This window comes from Hibiscus syriacus, unplaced genomic scaffold (assembly GCF_006381635.1).
Source record: "Hibiscus syriacus cultivar Baekdansim isolate YM2019G1 unplaced genomic scaffold, ASM638163v2 tig00110019_pilon, whole genome shotgun sequence".
Classification (NCBI taxonomy): Eukaryota; Viridiplantae; Streptophyta; class Magnoliopsida; order Malvales; family Malvaceae; genus Hibiscus; species Hibiscus syriacus.
Window position 1 is genome coordinate 17,977 of NW_024062567.1, and position 20,045 is coordinate 38,021.

The 20,045-nt window shown below is 33.7% G+C and overlaps 2 protein-coding genes, 1 long non-coding RNA gene and 1 pseudogene across 5 annotated transcripts; 3 read left to right on the forward strand and 1 right to left on the reverse strand.

The window, feature by feature from the left end:
- The first annotated feature begins 436 nt into the window (after nucleotides 1–436).
- On the forward strand, nucleotides 437–2,434 carry LOC120213000 (annotated as a pseudogene).
- Nucleotides 2,435–7,157: 4,723 nt separating this feature from the next.
- On the reverse strand, nucleotides 7,158–12,106 carry LOC120213007 (sec1 family domain-containing protein MIP3). 3 transcript variants are annotated; one of them, XM_039211160.1, is made up of 9 exons: nucleotides 12,015–12,106; nucleotides 11,759–11,850; nucleotides 11,212–11,355; nucleotides 10,492–10,641; nucleotides 9,752–10,261; nucleotides 7,715–9,244; nucleotides 7,550–7,618; nucleotides 7,238–7,375; nucleotides 7,158–7,199 (listed from the first exon to the last, which is right to left on the reverse strand). In XM_039211160.1, the coding sequence occupies exons 2-8, from the start codon at nucleotides 11,804–11,806 to the stop codon at nucleotides 7,247–7,249; spliced, it is 2,580 nt and encodes an 859-aa protein (XP_039067091.1). In that variant the 5' UTR covers nucleotides 11,807–11,850; nucleotides 12,015–12,106; the 3' UTR covers nucleotides 7,158–7,199; nucleotides 7,238–7,246. The 3 variants fall into 3 exon arrangements, with proteins under 3 accessions (XP_039067091.1, XP_039067092.1, XP_039067090.1); XM_039211161.1 differs by having other exon boundaries at nucleotides 11,759–11,811; nucleotides 12,015–12,102; XM_039211159.1 differs by having other exon boundaries at nucleotides 11,759–11,881; nucleotides 12,015–12,075.
- Nucleotides 12,107–13,932: 1,826 nt separating this feature from the next.
- LOC120213006 lies at nucleotides 13,933–17,220 on the forward strand. The gene is made up of 3 exons (XR_005524752.1): nucleotides 13,933–14,052; nucleotides 16,347–16,432; nucleotides 17,104–17,220. It is a non-coding gene; the product is annotated as an uncharacterized LOC120213006 (long non-coding RNA).
- Nucleotides 17,221–17,649: 429 nt separating this feature from the next.
- Nucleotides 17,650–18,346, forward strand: LOC120213017 (F-box/LRR-repeat protein 14-like). The gene is made up of 2 exons (XM_039211166.1): nucleotides 17,650–17,778; nucleotides 17,888–18,346. The coding sequence occupies exons 1-2, from the start codon at nucleotides 17,650–17,652 to the stop codon at nucleotides 18,344–18,346; spliced, it is 588 nt and encodes a 195-aa protein (XP_039067097.1).
- The last annotated feature ends 1,699 nt before the right edge of the window (nucleotides 18,347–20,045 follow it).

Sequence of the window (20,045 nt, forward strand, 5' to 3'; positions counted from 1 at the left end):
GTGTGATTTCGCTCCACACTATTATTTTATGCGATAGCAGTTTCGACGTTGTCGCAATCGCGATATAGCGTATGCTATTCCACTATCCGACCTCTATTTCAATCCATGGGCCAAGTTATATTATTATATGTTTGAAAAACAAATTTTAAGTCAAAGTATGGTTGAAACTAATTACATGTTTGGATAAAATCGGAAAATTCAAAAGTTTGAGGACTAATTTGAAAAGAGAGTTATAGTTTAGGGATTAGAATTTCAAAAGTGTAAGCAACCATTTAAAATGGAGTCATAATTTGGAGATGAAATTAGAATATTCAAAAGATTAAGGACTAAGTTAAAATGATAGTTATAATTTGGGGACATAGGATGAAATTAACTCTTTATTTTTCAGATCAGAATATGTAAATGTTGAATCGAGTTTTAGAGCGTTGTTGAATTGTTGAGTAGTGAAAGGAGGTGAGTTGAGAATGGAGCATCCATATGTGCCCAGAGATCTGCAACTGCCCGGATATGTGCCCGTCTCCCTCTCTCAGTCCACCATTGTCGGCGTTTATGGCCTCTCTCTCTCCTCGTCGTCTCGCTTGTCTGGTTGCTCTCCGGTTTGTCCTCCTTTCTCTTTCTTTTTCTCCGTTTCTGATCAAAATACCTTCATTTTCAGTACGGATTCTGCTGATTTTTATGTTTTCAGATTCCTTTGGGTTTGAATTTAGCACCATCTGAAAATGGGTTGACTATTTTTTGTACTTGTTAACTACTTCTCAAGAGTATGGATCTACTCAGAGACTGAAACTGTGTTATACTATGCTTTCTTTGGGAATTAATCCTCAATTTGGTATTGAACTTTTGAGTGATTCAAGATCAAATCTTTCAAATAATTCGATCAAGGATCAAAATCCCTTTTGGACCTGTTTAAATAACGATTTCTCTGAGCAATTGTATCACCCTGAACTGTTATTTACAGGGCATTCAATCGAGTCGATTCAAAAACTTTTGAGTTATTTAATCTTATTTTATAATTTAAACTTTTTTTGAAATTGTTTCAAGTCAAATGAAGTTTATAAAATTGAGTAAAGTTGAGTTAGTCGTTTAAATTTAATTATAAATATTTATAATAGTACGGTAGTATTTGATTTTAATTTAAACGGTTTTTTATAATATTTATATTTCTTCATATTTTCATTAAGTGATATATATATATATACTTGAAAACCAATATACTAATCACTAAAAAAATTGAGTTATTTTAGTTCTATTTTATAACTTGAATTTGAATTTTTTTCGAGTCAGACAATTCGAATCGAAAAAGCCAATATTTTTAGTAGAGTTTTGCTCACCCCTATTTATTTGAGCAGATTCAAAAAATCTGTTGTTCAGCTCTTTTACTGAACAGGTCTTAAAAGGTTTGTTCTTGATTCAGGGCCTTAAAGGTTTAGGTACAAATGGAGCATAAGCTAAGTAGAAACATCTCTTATTTGGTATTTTAGAAATTTATAGAAGAAATTGTAACACTGATCCGAGACATGATCGATAATGTGTCTTCTTCTTCATGTTAGTTTCGAATGGATTGTAAACTTGTTTCATTTAAATATTGACTTGTTCTACCAGGGAGATCGCGCAACATATCGAAACTCGATAGGTTGCTCATGTGCTGGTGGGCTTTCACGGGACTTACGCACATCGTTCTCGAAGGTTATTTTGCATTCTCTCCCGAATTCTAAAGACAAGACTGGATTTTATCTAGCTGAAGTTTGTAAGTTCCCTTTTTTATGGTTTTCTAGTTTATGATAAATATTAATAGTTCCTACCTTGCAAGTGCTTAAGTGGGAAATTGATTCATACGAATACATTAAACCGCAGGGAAAGAATACAGCAAAGGTGACTCAAGATATGCAGGAAGAGATTCTGCAATTGTGGCTGTTGAAGGAATGACAGCAGTTTTGGAAGGTCCACCTTGCCTTTTAGCAGTGTATGCTTCATGCCTTCATACACAGTTCCATATATTGAATTTTCATCGCCTTTTTTCCGTTCCCGTCGATTATTCTCGTTGTAAAATGTTGTTTTCTAATCTGGCAGGTATGCTATCGCCAAAGGAAAGGGATATAGCTACATACTTCAGTTTGCCATCTCCCTGGGGCAGCTCTATGGAACTTTTGTATATTTCATAACAGCTATCTTGGAGGGAGACAACTTTTCTGCTAGCCCGTTTTATTACTATGCATACTATGTTTTGGCAAACTCCTTCTGGATTCTGATACCCTCGCTCATCGCTATCCGGTGTTGGAAGAAAATTTGTCTCGCGGTGCAGAGCCAAAGCCAGAAGAAGGTTAGGTGAGGTAAGACTGCATCACAGGCTGCAGAAGATTTCTTTGTTTAACAAATGTCTTAGTTTGTGCACTTGTGTGGCCCGAACTCGAAATCATTTAGTCATTCCAGTTAATCGGTTATCCATTTATGGACCTTAATTGTTTCGGATAGATTGCATGACGATCGTTTCCTGGTGGATACAGTCAAAATTGCTTGCATAACATATTATGATAGGGAAAGTCAATTATTGTGAGCCTTGGAGCTTAGCTGGTTCGTTGTACTCATGCCTCGATCGTGTATCGAACTGTGTGAAGTTCGGTACGAGAAAGCTGCATTTGTTCATGGTAGCAAGCTATGTTTATTGATCTCTTTCCTGGTCTTCCCTTGGGAGAATCAATTTGTCATTTGAATGCATGTTTTGCTTGGATATGTCCAACTATTTATAGAGAATACTGGTCTCAAGATTTTATTATTATAGATGTGAGGGACTAAAAATGAAAATTTTCAATTAATCAATGGCCTCCTTTTCATTAATTAATCAAGTTCTAAATTGTCAAGATTTATTTATTTCATACGTTGGAGATTGCGATATGAGTTTTGTTATTTATTTTGTATGTTTTAGATTTTAAGTTAAATTACGTGTTTAGTATCTAAATTATCAATTTTAGACTATTTTAGTATCTGAGCTTTTATTTTTTTCAAAATCATACCTAATGTTTAGTTTTTGATTCATTTTAGTATTTCGTCATTAAAAACTTTAATTTTTGTTTCGTATTAGTACTAATTCAAAATTTAACGTTAATTTTTGGAAATTTTTTTGAAATTTAGGTATTAAACATATCGAAATTGATAGTTCAGGTATTAAAAGTGTTAAATTTTTAATGATGAAATATTGAAATGAAATGAAAACTAGACATCAAGTATGATTTTAAAAAGTTGAAAATTTAAATATTAAAACATACCAAAATTGATAATTTATGTAATAAATGTTTAGTTAACCTTTTGGTTTAAGAGTCAAATTGATATTTTATCTAAAGAAAATAAATCAATATTTCATTTAAATTCCAGACATTAAATTAAAAATTAACTAGTGGTCGTATGAAGGATCCATATGAAATTCTCAAACTAGCTTCATAGGTAAAAAGCAAAAGGGAAATAAAAACCCGAATAATCCCTAAGGCTCAGGCCTTGGGCTCCTCGATTGCATTACGGAACCAAGAAAAGAAAAACCATAAGCCTCGTACGTAGAATTCCTTAATTTCATCACACTATCCAAGGTAGGATGTCTGAGAAATTACTTGACCCCCAGGCCCCAGTTGAAAACTGATCGAACTTGGCTTGAAAGCAAAACATAAAAGTACAAGGAAAACAACCCAAGATACTAAACTCTAATGTAACTGTAAAATACTAAATATAATTGTAGTTCAATTAAACATCAATGGTCTCTGGCATATTTTACATTGATCTCAAACTTTGAAACATATCAATTAAATCCCATCGGTCGAAAGAACTGCTAAAACTATAAGGGCATTTCTTTCTAATCATGGATATGGGAGGTTTGTTCCTACAAATATGTTGAGGGGAAAAATGAATGTACTGATGTGGTTTACTTCTGAATTCCCAGTTTACAACTAGTCTGGTTTCAGTTTTGTTATAGTCCTTCGACTTGATGATGCTTGTGTGAAGCGTTGAGTAAATCATTACCTAATAAATTAATCATTACCATACATATGTGTAGGACCCATCTATAGGTTGTGTAAATAATGCTTACTAATAGTAATGGATAGGAGCTTGACCTTTGTGTGAAGGTGTGTGATATTATTGGTTAATATGTTTGTATTTGCCGTTGCTGTTATGAAGGCACATCGGGAGTCTACAGGGACAGTATCAAGCAGCGACATCGGCATAGGAGAAGATCCGGTGGGTGCAGCCGAAGAAATAGCGTTCTGCAGGGCCTGTGCTCGATTCGGTCTCGGGCTGTATCTTTATCATGAACAACAATAGAAACATACACAAACAGATGCTGTAGAGAAAAATGGTCAATCTGTTCTTACTCCTACTGTTGAAGGACATTTCCATTACCATGAGGGAGCGTTTGGTTCATGAAATGTAACATTACCTTCGGGAATGAAAATATTTATATAAAAATTCATAGAAAATATATTATTGTATTATTTTCAATTTATATATATTTTATTACATTTAAATTCATAAAACTTATATAATTTTTTTCCAATATTTAAAAGATAAATGGGCATATTAAAAGTGTAAATATACCATATATTCTTTTAAACTTAATTAATTTTTAAAAAGTTATGATAATTTGTGAATAAAAATTTTGAAAAAAATTTGTGAAAACAAAAGATTATAGCTTTTAAATAAAAGTAATGATATTTTTGAAACAAATCTTTTGTTTCAAGGTCATTTTAGTCTAAGTTGAAGGGAAACAAAAAATACCTAAGAAAAACATGGGATTAGCATTCCCGTAAGGGGGTGATTGCTTCAAGGATTTCCCACATTCCCATGTTTGATTGGCCGGGAATCTCATTCCCGGTAATGTTTTATTACCAATAGTAGATTTTTTGGGGTATATTACCGGGAATGTCATTACCTCCCTTCCCTTAGGTATTGTAACATTACCGGCGTTTTGGACTAAAATGCGCTTAAATTTTTATTTTTTTCAAAAATATCATTCTTCTGTCATTGAATAATAAAAATTCTACGAAAGTTAAATTACAAATTTAAATTTATCCTTAAATTATTTTAGATTTACAAAAAAAAAAGTCTATAATTAAAATTTTATATGAAGTTCAGGGGTTAAAAAAATTTACCCTTTCATTAAACCTTTTTATATTTTAATTTTGTAAAAAAAAATTATATAAATATTATGAATTTAATTTTTTAAAGAAAATATATAAATATTTACAACTTGTAATATTATACAAATATATAATAAGGACAATTTGGTCAATATACATTCCAATAATCTTTATTCCTTTAACCAAACATGGTAATCTTACATTCATGCTAAACCAACCAAACACAAAATACTACATTCCCAATAATCCTATTCCCTGGTAATCTTTTATTCCCACTGGTAATCTTACATTCCGTGAACCAAACGCACCCTAAAAAGAGGAAAATTTTTACTGTTGGGAATATTTCCCATCCAAACGTGGGAATTTGAATCTGGAAAAAAATCCCACCAGGAATATTGAATTCCATGATCCAATCACCCCAAGAAGGTTTTAAAATTAGCTTACTCTGAAATTATAATTATTATTATATTTATTTTAGAAAGTTATTTGCATGCATGCATTATAAGATATTTTTATATAACATACAATGTTATAATGTATTAAATAAAAATTATCATGTATATTGATAAAGGAAATGGTAATTTACAATGTTATTATATTTATTTTAGACTGTTTGTATTTAATTTAAATTCTATGGTATGGTTAAAATCAATATGATATATGTTATGGAAATTTCAAAGTATTTATATTAAATAAGTTTATTTATTTTTTAGGATTAATAAAGTTCTATGATGAAGCAATTTCAATTTAACTTTTATTTATTACCGAATTAATTCATTAACAAAGTGTTTTGACGATATTACATTTCCTAGTTATGGATTTGATAAAATTTATTAATTATTTCACCCATTAATTGCAAAGTAACATAATTCAAAAGAATAACTATTGTACATGATTAAACCAATTGTTGTAGTCGTTGAACTATTATAATGTTAAATGCAACATCATAAAAATTGATGGACTGAAAATTAATACTAAAAGCTCCATTTTTCCTGAATAGTATCTTATAATATTATGGGTAAATTTTGTGTTTAGTACCTAACTATCAGTTCGTTTTAATACTTAAACTTTTATTTTTTTAACGTTTAGTTTTCATTTCATTTTAATACCCGCCGTTTAAAATTTTAGTTTTTGTTTCATTTTAATACCTCTGTTCAAAATTTAACGTTAAGTTTTGAAAAAAACTGAAAGTTTAGGTACTAAACTCGTTAAGTTTATAACAGAGGGGTATTAAAATGAAATGAAAACTAAACGTTAGGTATGATTTTGAAAAAAATAAAAGTTTAAGTACTAAAACTGATATTTTAGGTACTAAATAAGTAGTTTACCCTAATATTATTGATTCTTGTACTTTCAAGTAGCGACCCAAAAATTAAATTCAACATTCGAATGGTGACCTATTTTTGCCTCATTATCCATCCCATTCCCACTCATTTGGTTACACTAAAGAAAAGTGGGTTTTATGAGCCTTTTACTCGTATTTTGCAGGGTCCTATGTTAAACACGAAAATATGTTCTCCTCAAAATTTGTAATGGAGCTTTTGTTACCTCTTAAATTACACAAAATATTGGACGGCTGAGATGACAAAAACAAGACCATCCATGGATTCATATTATGAAAACAGTACACCAGTTTCCTCACCACTTCATTCTGGCCATTTCTTCTTTCCCATTTATCTATACTACCAACTCATTCGACTGTCCTCGTCTGTCGTCCAAAAATTTATCTTTCAGTGCTTTAATCTCCCCCCACGATCCTCGACGGAGCTAATTTTGATATATATTGTTCATCTCCTCAAAACAATACTCATAACCATTCGAATTTTAGCGTATAAGTAACCATAAAAACACTGAAAAACAACAATTTCCGATGATAACTGAAATTGGATAAAAGTTCGATATCCATTTGAAGGTCATTGGATTTCCAAATACCAAACATTTAGTATGAACAAATAAATTAAAAACCAGACACAATTACGCTAAATACATCATGATACGTGTATCAAACAAACATCAAGACTCTACTTATGCTTTAACCATGGGAAAGGAACATGAAAACTTTTAGCTTATGTTAGACAGGTAGAGAGAGAGAGAGAGAGAGAGAGAGAGAGAGAGAGAGAGAGAAGTCAAATGTAACTAGGTTGTCCCAATAGCAAATCAAGCATGTCATCGGGAGTTAGAAAAGTGGTTCCACCCAGAATTAACTCGATATCGGGTCTTCCGCTTTCTGACAATGCCTCGTGTGCTTCTTGTACCTTCCAACAATCGACAACAAAACAATGTGTCATTTTTATTCGGGTTGAAGGAAAATGTTTTTATGAAAAAGAAGTGGAAATTTTAATGAATCATTTTTCTAGTCAATATGTTTATACGTGGGAATAATGAAAATTTTCAAAGAAAAAACTGTAGAAGATGAAAGAAATTCAGACCTCAACACCATTAATGCCTCCAACAACAAAAACCAGAATGACATTTTGGTCTGCTACACTTGGGTTTGCCTGTAGTATTTTTTAAAACAAAGTTGAACACGTTAAAACTAATAAAATATATGCAGTAGGTAAGTTACAAAAAGGATCTGTGGGAACTAGAGTTACCTGTCCAAGACCAAATCTTCCAAACCCACTTTTAAACAGTCGACCTACTGTAGAGGAATGGTACTCCAATCCTGGCACATCAAACTTGCCCAAAATCTTTGTTAGAAGCTTATAAAGTAATCCTTTATTTGTGTAAGGATCGCCAGTTAAATTGCTTTCTGAAGCCAATGGTCCTTCTCTTAAAGGTCTATTCTTGCTCTTTAAACTAGAAAACTTGTGAAGATATTTGAAAAGGGTGTCCACTCGGTCGCGCAACTCCAACTTAAGCTGCATGTCATCATATTCCAGCTCTTTATTATCATTCTCTTCATCTTCATCTCCCCATTTGCCCCATTGTTCATCGTCAAAATCATCGATGTCTAAATGATCTATTGATGTTTCTTTAGTTACATCTGATTTAGGTTTGTTTAATTTGGCCTCAAGTTCTGGTGTTAGACCATGAAGAAACTTCAACCTAGCCACCGATGGGTTTTCAAGTATTGCATCCAAAATAGCTTCTTTAAGAAAATGCTCCTCTTGCCAAGAAAAAGGGCCACTGGATCCAGAAGTTGGGAAGTTTTCACCAGCCAATATATAACCAGTAATTGTGAGGAGCAAAGCATCTTGAAAAGAAAGTAGCCCATGTGAGAGTTCCTTTTTTTTGCCATCTGATCCTGCAAAAGCACTCTTATTGATCAGATCACTTATTTGAGCAGCCAGACTCTGGCTCGTGTCCCCGGCATTAACGCTCAATATTTTCTCTGCGCTGATAAATGCATCCCATCTGACACTACATGATTCATCAAGGGCAGATAATGCAGCTGTAGCTAACTGAATAATTCCTCCGTTTCTAATTAAGGACGAAGGCCTTTTAGCTAATGCTTTAATCATGGTTTTCAATTCCGATTTTGAAGCCAAACCAGGGCGAGTTTTCACATAAGTGCTCATATTTTCTCGACGAAGAGTTTCCTGAAGCCACTTCTTCACCAGGATAGCCCCATCTTTTGTCCTCCTATCTAGTATGGCTTCCAGATATGGTGTTCCACGGAAACTTTCGGTAGAAACCAAGGACCCCTGTAGTAGCTCAGCAGGAAAAATCCTTTGATCACTAGCTTTTTTACAAAGATTAATCAAATCTACCATTTCAGGAGCAGAGTTATAGGAATCCCAACCACAGAGAAAAGCTTCAATTCTATTTGAAAGACCAGAATCATCAATTTCGGGATCTTCTTCAGTTAAAATTTCTCCAATTGGTATCTGAACCTCGAGGGAAGCACGCTCTAGGCTTCCAGGTATAAGTTGAGCCTGTGAGCTTTTGATACTTGTAGAAGATGATATTCTTTCCTTACGGGGCAAAGCAGAAAAGATACGATCTACAAGTGAATCTCCATGACAGCATGGAGTAAGAAGGTCAAGAGTACGATCAATAAGTAATAACCCCACCGTTCGTTTTCGACGTCCTACATCATAGAGACTTGACATGTCTGTCAAAATCTTCCCAATAGTTTTTGACAAATCACCAAGAGAAAAAATTTCCATTTTCAAATCCATCTACATGTTTTAAAAGAAGATACAACGGTCATGATTCTGAAAAACAGCATGGCAAGCTATAGTGCAATATAACAAATTCAGGAGGTAGAAGAAGCTGCTACATGTGTGGTAAAATAGATTTTCTTTTAGTAATAGTGCAATACGAAAAATTGCTGAGATAGAAGAACAAGCTGCATGTATGGTACAAAAGATTTCTTTAGAGCCTTTTTTTGTTCTTAAATTTAACCCTTGGTGTTAGACGGTACAGAGTATAGTTCTTAAAAGTTCCATATAATTCAAACCAAATGATTATCATTCTGTCACAGGGAATTAAAGTAATTCCATGAGCTTCACCACACAGCTTTCACAGAATCTGCACTTTGAGTGGTTTCTACTTTCTACACTAAACTAACATATAGAAAATACGAATGTATCTGAAACAAACATATGCAAATCAATTGGGAAAAAATATACAAAATGCTACAGAAAAGTACAAATTTGGGTTTACGGCTGCATAGAACTTCTTACCTTGGCAACCAAATGATACAAAAAATGTGCAGTAAGCGTTGCAGCAGGAGGAACCTCATCACCATCTGATGGCAATCCGGTACTCAAGGAAGGCAATCCAGCACTGAGAGAATCCTCGTTCTCAGCGGATAAGCATGCTTCGGCAATTGATCCCTCAGAAGGTAAGACAAACACTTTAGGTGAAAAGGGGCATAAAATCATGGGGAAGTGATGGACAGAAACAATCAGTTTTGGCCCCAAATCTACCATTTTCTGTCTTGGATTATTCCCATATAGATTTTTCCCAGTGGAACTAGCCTCAAGGGAAGGAATATCTTCTTCAGTGGAGGTGACTCTGGACCATCCTTCATCTTCAAAGGTCAAATTTTCTTTTGTATTATTATCAACAGAACGTCCAGACTTTAAATCAGAATTTTCAATAAGCTCCTCATAATCTTGGAGAAGCAAGGATTCATACTCATGGAATGCATCAGGTCCAAGAGGTGAATCAGGATATGCTGAATGAGCTACCTACAATAGCGCAACATTCAATACGGTTCAACCACAGTGGACTTAAGAGATGAAGAGAAAACAATAGCATTGTAAGTGAATGCAAAAAGAAAGATCTGAAACACATAAAAAACATGGCACAGTATTCCATCAGTTGCGCCTTTGCAGAAGAGTAAAACAGAAGAGACTGCAATGATCAAATTAATAATATCTACTAATTGAAAGTATAAATGCCCAAAACGAGAGATTACCTCTGAGATAGATGTAAATATCGAACAAAACAAAACTCCTTGATGCATGCTCAGAGTACGTAGAATATAACGGTGTGCATCACTTAATAAACGAGAAGTCATAATTACAATTTTCTTTGCTGGGTCATAATTTCCATTCCAGTCAGCTACCTAGAGAAAAAAGGCATGTAGCAAATGAGAATTGAAATGAATATAATAAAGGGAAATCTTGTTAGCATTTCCTAACAAAACAAACAGGGTTGATGATTTGATAGATAACAAATGGATTCTAGCGGCTGTAATTCATAGCATTTGTCCACCTTCCTCTACTCTTAGTCAAGGTGTAGAACAACATGGTGCAGCTCAATCAAAGGGAAAATTCTGGTGCACAATTATATACATAAAACTTATTATTTAATGGCAAGAAATATTACCTAGAAAAGGAAAACATAATTAATTAATTAAAAGATAATGATTTGGTACATTTAAGTTTTGAGGTTTTGAGATAGCACACCATTCCTTGTCCGCATTTTAACATCCTGGAATACATAACTATTCACAATAACCTTCTTTTCCCATATTTACAGATTTAGAGCTACAACATTCTTGTTAATAAAATACAGGACAAATTCTGCATCTCTTTGGAACCAAGGACAGGTGGGAAACCAGTCGATTTTATTTTCAAGCTAAGATAAGAAGCACTTGAAAGAGCTAAGGTTTCATGTGGCATGACTAGCTTACCACATCAAGAGAATACGTGTTTTCCAAGCTACAAACAGCACGCACTCCAAGGTCCAGGAATATAGGAAATGCTCCCACGAGCTGGAAACTTTCCGTGCATCCAGCATCTAGGTAAACAATTGCATCTTCAATGTGTTCTGATATCTAAAAGGACAAGGAAAGGACCATAACATAACTTAATCCAAAACACATAAGGATAGTCATTATTCAAATCATACCAGATCTATGCATATTTAATGATACAACAAACTCAATTGTAGATTTGGAAGATCCATTGCCTGACCATTCACTGTCTTAGGCACCAAAAATTTCAGAGCAAAGAATTCAGGTACAATTTATAGATAAGATAGATACATGCCAACAAAAATCTAGCAGCAACAGGAATTTCTCACTTTGTTCACTGAAAGTAATACCTAATGTAAGATATGTTTCAGTTTCAACCAAGCATCTACCGTAGTTAAAAATCATAACGGAAATAGAATTACCAATACGCAATCGATACAAACGGAGATGCTTAATTCAATAATAGATAAAATTAAGAACTTACTTGGCGAATCGAATCAAGGCATGATTTGGTTACATCAACAAAAGCCATCAGATCTTCAACCAGAAGAGAAAATCCGTCAGATAAATCAGAATCTGAAGAAAAACCATTCTTCACAAACAGCGCCTATGAGGGCTTAAACATTATTAAAATTCATCTTCTTTTTCCGAAATCCACCCGATGAAACTCGACTGAAATCAACGGGTTATCGGGGAATTCGAATACCGAACAACCAAACCTTGTGAAATTAACGACCTACCTCGAATGAAACGTTGCACAAATGCTCGATCTTTGAGAGCATACCAGTGGCCTAAGCTCCTCTCCAAGCTCGGATTCTACCCTTCTTCTCCTTCTCTTATTTGCATCATAAAATAACAAATGAGTAAACTATAAAAGAGGTTGTTATTGTTTTGGTCAATTTTATTTTACCATTAATATTTAAGATTATTATATTTTAATCATTAATGTAATCAATTTATCCTAAAATGATTAAATCGTTAATTCTTATAAAATTAACGACGTGACATATTAATAAAAAAAATCCGTATCTAAAACATAATTAAAATATTAGTTTGATCCTTTAATAATTTTAATTTTGGATCACTTAACATTTAGATTATTTTATATTACAGCCATTTTTAAGTCGTTTGAGTTTAAATCAATCAAATTTAATATTTTAAATTTTAAAATATATATATAATTAGTTTATAATATTAATATTATTAACATTTTATACTTGTGATTGAATTTGTTGTACAATTGTGACTTAATCGATTCAGAAGTTAAATGATGTGATGCAAGGTTTTCAGTGGATCAATAATTTTGTTTTAACTTTACTCGAGCTAATTTTAAATTTTCTCAACAATTTTTTGGATAAATAGTTGTTGCTTATATTATTAAAAAAACAGCCCTCGGAGGGCTAGCCACTATCTCTGCCGGTTGCTTTCATACTGGTCTTGCAGCAGGCAGCAGTGAATTTAGCAATTGAGGCTCTGTCATTTTTGAGCTTGATTCCTCGGTCGTTGTTAACAAATTCAATAGGATGTTTCAACGCTTGGAGTTCACACGGGGGCCTATTCGTGCAAAATGTAATAATTTTTCCCATTGTTTTGTTGTGTATGTAAATCGTACAACGAATGCAATGGCACATTCGCTTGCTACGACAGCTCTACGATCTAGTATGTCTTATTATTTGACTCAAATTACCTCGAGTTTATCATACTGGATGTAACGAATGATATGTTTCCTATGCGATCAATGGACATTCTTTTTACTTATAGGACCCCAACGTAATGTTAATAGAAGAAGTTTTAATGAGACCCTTTAATTTTCAAAAAAAAAAAGAAATACAACCTATGTAGGTTTATCTCAACCTACGGGTCCTCAATCCATGCACAAATACATATTAATCATCTTGTTCATGTCTATACAATTTAATGAGTAATCTCTTTTATACACTCTACAATGTCGACAATCGTCTAAACTGTCTGTGATTGCATTCCTCCGAGACGCAATACAAAATTTCCGTTCAAATCAACTTAAGGATTCGTACAAGAGAAGATCCACGGCCTGTAAACAAAATATCATCCCAACACATAGTCCTACGAAACAATCTGTAAATTTTGCCCTGAACCCTAAGAACAACCAGAAAATGGGCCCATAGCAATTCCACATAAATCATCTGTAATTATTTTAAGCTGAGCTAACCTATCTGTAATAGACAGCCTATCCAAAATGATCATCAAAACAATAATAAAATGTTTAAAAACACGAAAAGAGAAACATATAAACCTGTGCCACTACATCTTATCTATTTTACCCTAATATTTTCTCAAATTCAGCCAATTAATACTAAATCATCTCTCTCCCAATATATTTTATAAATTATAAAATCGATTTAAATTAAATAAAATATTTAAATTTTTATATTATTCCGATTTCGATTTTTTTTTCTAAATATCTTATTAAAAATGGAGGTGAATAGACCCTACACATTGCTCACGCATTTAATGTCGTTGCAGCTAATTTGTTCAACTGCATTCAGTTCGACCCGCCTCGTAATTGACATATATACCCCTACTCTTTCCCATATGACCATAAACTCTTCTCACTTTCATTGACAAAAACCATCTCGCCTTTCACTTCCCGTTTCAACTACGACCTTCTTTGTTGGCGGTGGAGCTCGATTCATGTCGTGGTGGTGGCGTAACGTGCAGCCCGCCCCCAAGGATCCTATTCTTGGTGTTACGGAGGCTTTTTAGGCCGATCCCAACCCCGATAAAGTCAATGTTGGAGTCGTATGTTTCTTCTCTTTCTTTGCTCCTACGCTTTTCTGTTTTTTGAACGACTTACTGATGTGATCACAACTACACAAATGGATCATGAAGTTATGCCCAAAGGACCTATCACTCGTGCAAAGGCAAAACAATTCAGGGAAGTACTTTCTCATAAGTGCCTTAATGTTTTTAAATCTTTTAATGAGAAAGAACCATTAGATAATAGGTTGTTTAATATGTTACATATTGAATATTAAATAACCTATAGTCACATTTTTATAATATACACATTATATAAGTTTATATACTTAGTTTATTTTCTTATGATATGCATGTAGGCACATTCAGCCAACAATTAGGAGCTGCATTGGAGCTAAATGGAGCATGTAACAGCAAGGAAACTTACATGGGATCGATTAGGAGAGCACAAGGAACAATTGGTGAAAAGTTGTCTGGAGGCCGTGAGCTCATAGCTGAATTGAGCTGAAGATTTGAGCTACAAGATGACCTCATTTCAGCTGGGGAATTGCACCATCATCATCACCACTTAGGACGCTTCAAATATGTCCTAAGTCAAAATTTGTGAAATCGTACCTTTTCGCGAATAGTTGCCACCTCAAGAGGTACCTTTTCACAAGGAGCTGCCCAAATGTTCACCATGTTACAAGTCATCTAAGGCCAGCTCACCACCAGCTCATTCACACCCAAAGTAGCTCAAACATGAAGGGTTACCTTTCCAAACATTGTGACCTTTCATGAATGATGCTGCCCATGAAGATGCCTTTTCAATAAGGAACATGTGGATGAAGAGATCACACCTATTGGAAGCTTAAATCACCAAGAGATATGAGCTAAAGGATCCATGCCTATTCGGCCACATCACATGCCATGCACATGAGAGCCTTTGGCGCCAAACATGAAGAGACACACCACCATTCGGCCAAGGGAAGAAAATGGCGCCAAGATGAACAAGCATGCCCATTCGGCCAAGGGAGATATCTTCCCATCCTTAGTCGAATCATTAAGGCCTTTCATGAAGAGTTAGCCGAACCATCACAAGCCCAAAGGACTTATTCATTCATCTCAAGCATTATGTGTTTTCCTAGAGACATGTATCTAGCTGAAACAACTTGTAACCATTCGGCCAAGCCCTCTCATTTCCTATAAATAGAGTGGCTTGCCTTCATTTGTACTCATCTCATCTCTTATATAAAACATACTCTTGTGTGTTAATTTCTCTTCAAAGTTCTTTGTGAACTTTATCGATTAAGCAAGTATAATTCATATACTTGTGGCGTCATTCCTTCCATTTTGATTCCAAAATTCCTAGATTGTTATCTAGTGGGTTGAAGACACTATCACCACCCCTCAAGCAAGTTTGTGAAGACCGGGACTGTGCTTCATAGCATAGTTTCCTCTTTGGCGTGTTTGAGATACAACATCACCACCATTGCCATTTCATCATCACCATCATCCATCTCTTCCATCAATTCCGCAGCCATCTCTATCATTTCTTTATTTCATTTCATTCTTATTATTTCTTTTCATTACTTATATTATTATTCACTTATTAAGTCAATTATTAATCATATTTTTTATCTTATTTTGCAGCCCAAACTTATAAATTTAAGGACATCAGTACTTGTCAATCCTAGATCGGGACACAATAAGACTATCTACTCTCTTCCATCAAAGCGTGTAGATTCGCCTTACATCACTTACGCTAGCGTGTTTTTTTCGTTTTTGCATTCTAAAATATCTGTACCACGTTCCAGACTAATTACGTTGATCTCTTCTGTTTGGATTTGTTTTGTAAGTTTCTCAGCTACCAAACAGAAGAGGAGTTATTCACTATTGCTTTTGTTATTTGCTGTATGTACTTGATTGTATATTTGTCGGATTTTACATTTTTCTATTTTTTTTGAATTAATTATTTCAGTTGACTCCTTTTGGTTTATATTATAATTTAATCCTATTTGCTTGTCTTCATATTTGATTTTCTATTTGTTGTTTCAGGCACATAAATATATTAATGTTTGTATGCATGCATGCATAAACTTATATTTGTATATTTGTTTTATTGAGGCGGAATATGTTTCCAGAGTCCATCCAGGTAATAAAATAAATAGTTCGATTAATACGTGAAAGACATATCATGGCTCACTAGTTGAATTCCGCGGTGAGGACTAAAGTAAGGATTATTCAATAGTAATTTCAAGCACGAACAAGATGAATTTGAAACCTGTTGACAGAGATACGCAAATTTCTTTGTGTTGCTGAAAATGCAAAAGCAATGGTACAGGACTTGTTTTCAGGGTGCTTACCGTGATGATAATGGGAAGCCGGTTGTTTTGGAATGTGTCAGAGAAGCCGAGCGACGAATTGCTGGGAATTTGAACATGTAAGCCGTTTTTTATGCTAAACATCGTTGTTCCAAGTATAGCATAAAACTAAACTAGTTAGATTTTTTTCGATTATTATTATTTATTTGTACAAGGAAAGACAAAGCTTTGTTAATGGTATTACTAAATTTTGTTAGTCAGCTTGGTAAAATTAGAAGATCAGAGTTAGATAAACTTTTCGGTTTGACTCCTTGAAGTGGATTGTGTTGGGACCTTCAAAATTATAAACCGATTTCTGACTTACTGGTATATGTAACTGTTTTTGTATCCATTCTCTCTCTCTCTGTAAGTCTTTGGGTCTACTAGTCCTAGGCACAAGCCTTAACAACAAGTAATGTAGGACCATGTTTTGTTTTCTCATTTTGAAGATGGTACATAGAGAAATTTTCTCGCACTATTCCTTTTCTTGTGCACATAGTTCATTCATATCCGATTCCTATGAGAGCAAGGTGCATATAACACATCTATTTGTTGGACTATGCTTACTGAACTTCTTTTGCATGTTCTTTACCATCTTATGGGAGGATTGTATTGGAACTCGGGGATATTTAATCCTTTTCAACAATCATTTGAAATACTCGAACCTATATTTGTAATCATTTCCGTATTCTTTTATTATTTCTATGGACTTGATAGAAATGTTATCCATGTGTTTTTTTTTTTCTACCAGGGAATATCTTCCTATGGGAGGAAGTGTGAAGATGGTGGAAGAAACACTGAAGTTGGTCTATGGTGAGAATTCTGAGTTGATAAAAGACAGAAGGATAGCAGCAGTGCAAGCACTCTCAGAATGATTAAAAAAATGAACATCATGTATTTTCTAAATATATCAATATTTTAGATGTTATGGGGTGTTTTAACATTTTCCACACGTAATCAACTCTCGAATATCATTTTTTTAATTTAATATCGAGACCCATTTTAAAGTTTTCGATCACATCTAAACCAAAAGATCGACGAAATCTCCATTTTCAAAATATATACACTTGCTATAATTATTTTTGAACTACCTAATAGCGGTTTCCACCGTTCTTTAAATTATTAACTAAAATATTGGTTTAATCATTTAAAAAATAACTATAATTAAAAAAAACTTCAAAAATATCAAAACATTTCATAAAATGAAATCAAAAGTTAACCCAAAATTCTATTTCATAAAAATTTTAAGTATGAATCAAGCAATTTAACTATTAGGTACCTAATTGCACCAAAAAATATGCAGGAGCTTAGCTTGGTAAATTGCATCATCAGCCCTGGAAGAGGACTGGCTTGCGTATTAGGGAAGTTCCGGAACTTGGAGAAAATTCGCTTGGACATGCGCGTTGGAGTAAGAAACTCTGACATTGTAAGCTTAGCACAAAAGTCTAGCAATATTCGGTCGATATCCCTCCGAGTTCCTTCTGATTTCTCACTGCCTTTATTGATGAACAATCCATTACTCTTTAACTGATGAGAGTCTAAAAGTTATTGCTCTGAACTGTCCGATGCTTGAAACGGTGAGGATATCATTCTCTGACGGGGAGTTCCCTTCGTTTTCATCGTTTACTTTAAACGGTATTCTTAGTCTGATCCAAAATTGCCTAGTTCGGGAACTTGCTCTCGACCATGTCTATTCCTTCACTGATATCGGGATGGAAGCTCTATGCTCAGCTCAGCATTTAGAAACCCTGGAGCTTGTGAGATGCCAAGAAATAAGCGATGAGGGGTTGCAGCTAGTAAGTCGGTTTCCCCGTATCCGTGTTTTGCGGCTGAGCAAATGTTTGGGGATTACAGATGATGGGTTCAAAACTCTTGTTGGTTCATACAAACTGGACTTATTGGCTGTTGAGGATAGTCCTCAAACTTCCGAAAGAGCAATCTACGGTGCCGCTAGATCGATATTGTTCCGGCGAGATCTGTCATGCATGTATTGAACTATTTGCAGGCTTGAGTAGTAAAGTGTAATTTATATGTTTCCTTTGGTTTGTGCAGCCTTCCCAATTTCAATGAACATTTCTGCATCTCATTTTGGTATTGTATTTTCTTTACATGTAACAGTTGATAATAACAATTACATTTGTATATGCTAAATTCTATTATTGATTGCTGAAAATGCTATCAAAGGGAGATCGTTTGACAATAAACGCTTATATATTTGTATACATAATATTTAAATTCGAGACTTTAAGAGATATAATGAAATCTCTTAATTATTTATATCGTTTTGCTCTTGTGATGAAACAATATGGGTTGGAAAGAATTGAAAAAATAATAGAAGAAGTAATAAAGTACCTATATAGAGATTTGGGCATTGATACCAATAAGATAATACCGATATTCAATATTAGTACCAAAATCAATGGAGTATTATGAAATTTGATTTTGACTTTGGTATCAATACTCTTCCGTTAAAGAAAGTTATGCCTAGTTTACGAGGGGCTATAGATCTTGGTAGGCATGGACCTGATATTTTTAGTGTACGGACTAGATACCTCAAAAAATAACAATAATTAATTTACCATGAAAGTAGTTTCGTTGGCGTAAAACTTGGCTGCGCAGCGCAGATAGAGCTGGATTTGTTGAAGTGAATAGTACATAGTATGTTATGTATTTATTGTTCCACTGCCTTTGAAAATGACACCCAAAACAGCAACAACATATCTCCACAGTAGATCGCATTCACATCTAATGAGTCAAACTTGGAATGGACGGAGCCACCTTTAGAAAATATTGTAATTTTTTATACAAGTTTATTAAAAAAATAAAATTAACCCCATTTTAAAAATATTTTAGAATTATGATCAAACTAAAACAAAGAGTAAAAATGAGAATTAAAATTTGTTATTATTTCAATATTATTAATTGATACATAATCTTAAATTACTTTTACCTAAAAAATAATGAGCTTATTATCTTTTACTCAAATAATTATTTCGTAATTTTTCATAATTAAAGGAAGTAATAAAAAATACTATATAGGGACTTTTCTATCGTTTATCCTAATGGTTTATGTCGACAGAGAAAGATTCAATTATTATGTGCATGGACTTATATATAGCGGATAATACAGAAAGGGTAAATTACAAGTTTCATCACTTAACTTTACTATTACTTCTATTTTAGTCATTAAAATTTATGTTTTTAATTTAATCATTGAGTTTTGGACAATGCATTTTTATCACTCCACTATTAAATAGTTATGATATTGATAGGAGACACCAAAACGATGATGTTTTAAAAGGATAAAATCTTCATCAAAACGTCATCATTTCTGTAAAACTCGTTTTCCCTTCATTTACTCTTTGTTTCTTTTTTCTTTCTCTCCATCTACAGAGACTCTAGTTACCACATTGATCATTGCTTCGACCGCTGTCGACGATAACTGATAGGTCCCAAAATTTTTCTTCCACGCTTCTAAACACAAATTTAGAACATTTGATTAAAAAAACATTTAAAGTTCATAAATTTAGTCTTCAACTATTTGGTTTCTTATTCCTTGATCTATGTCGTCTGTTGTTAGATAGAATCCAATCGATATATGTTATTTTCCACCTTAAAATGAATCTCTCCACCGTAGAGATCTTCAAATAGAGACTTCGATTCTCAATCCTATCATATAAGAGTATGAGTTTG

Bases quoted from the DNA above. Each gene is read 5' to 3' on its own strand.
- LOC120213017 (XM_039211166.1), top strand. From the start codon at position 17,650: ATGCAGGAGCTTAGCTTGGTAAATTGCATCATCAGCCCTGGAAGAGGA. The intron at 17,779-17,887 runs GTAAGCTTAGCA...TTAACTGATGAG, and splicing joins GAGTAAGAAACTCTGACATT to AGTCTAAAAGTTATTGCTCT.
- LOC120213007 (XM_039211159.1), bottom strand. From the start codon at position 12,056: ATGCTCTCAAAGATCGAGCATTTGTGCAACGTTTCATTCGAG. The intron at 11,882-12,014 runs GTAGGTCGTTAA...AAGCCCTCATAG, and splicing joins TGTGCAACGTTTCATTCGAG to GCGCTGTTTGTGAAGAATGG. The intron at 11,356-11,758 runs GTAAGTTCTTAA...TTGTCCTTTTAG, and splicing joins GCCTTGATTCGATTCGCCAA to ATATCAGAACACATTGAAGA.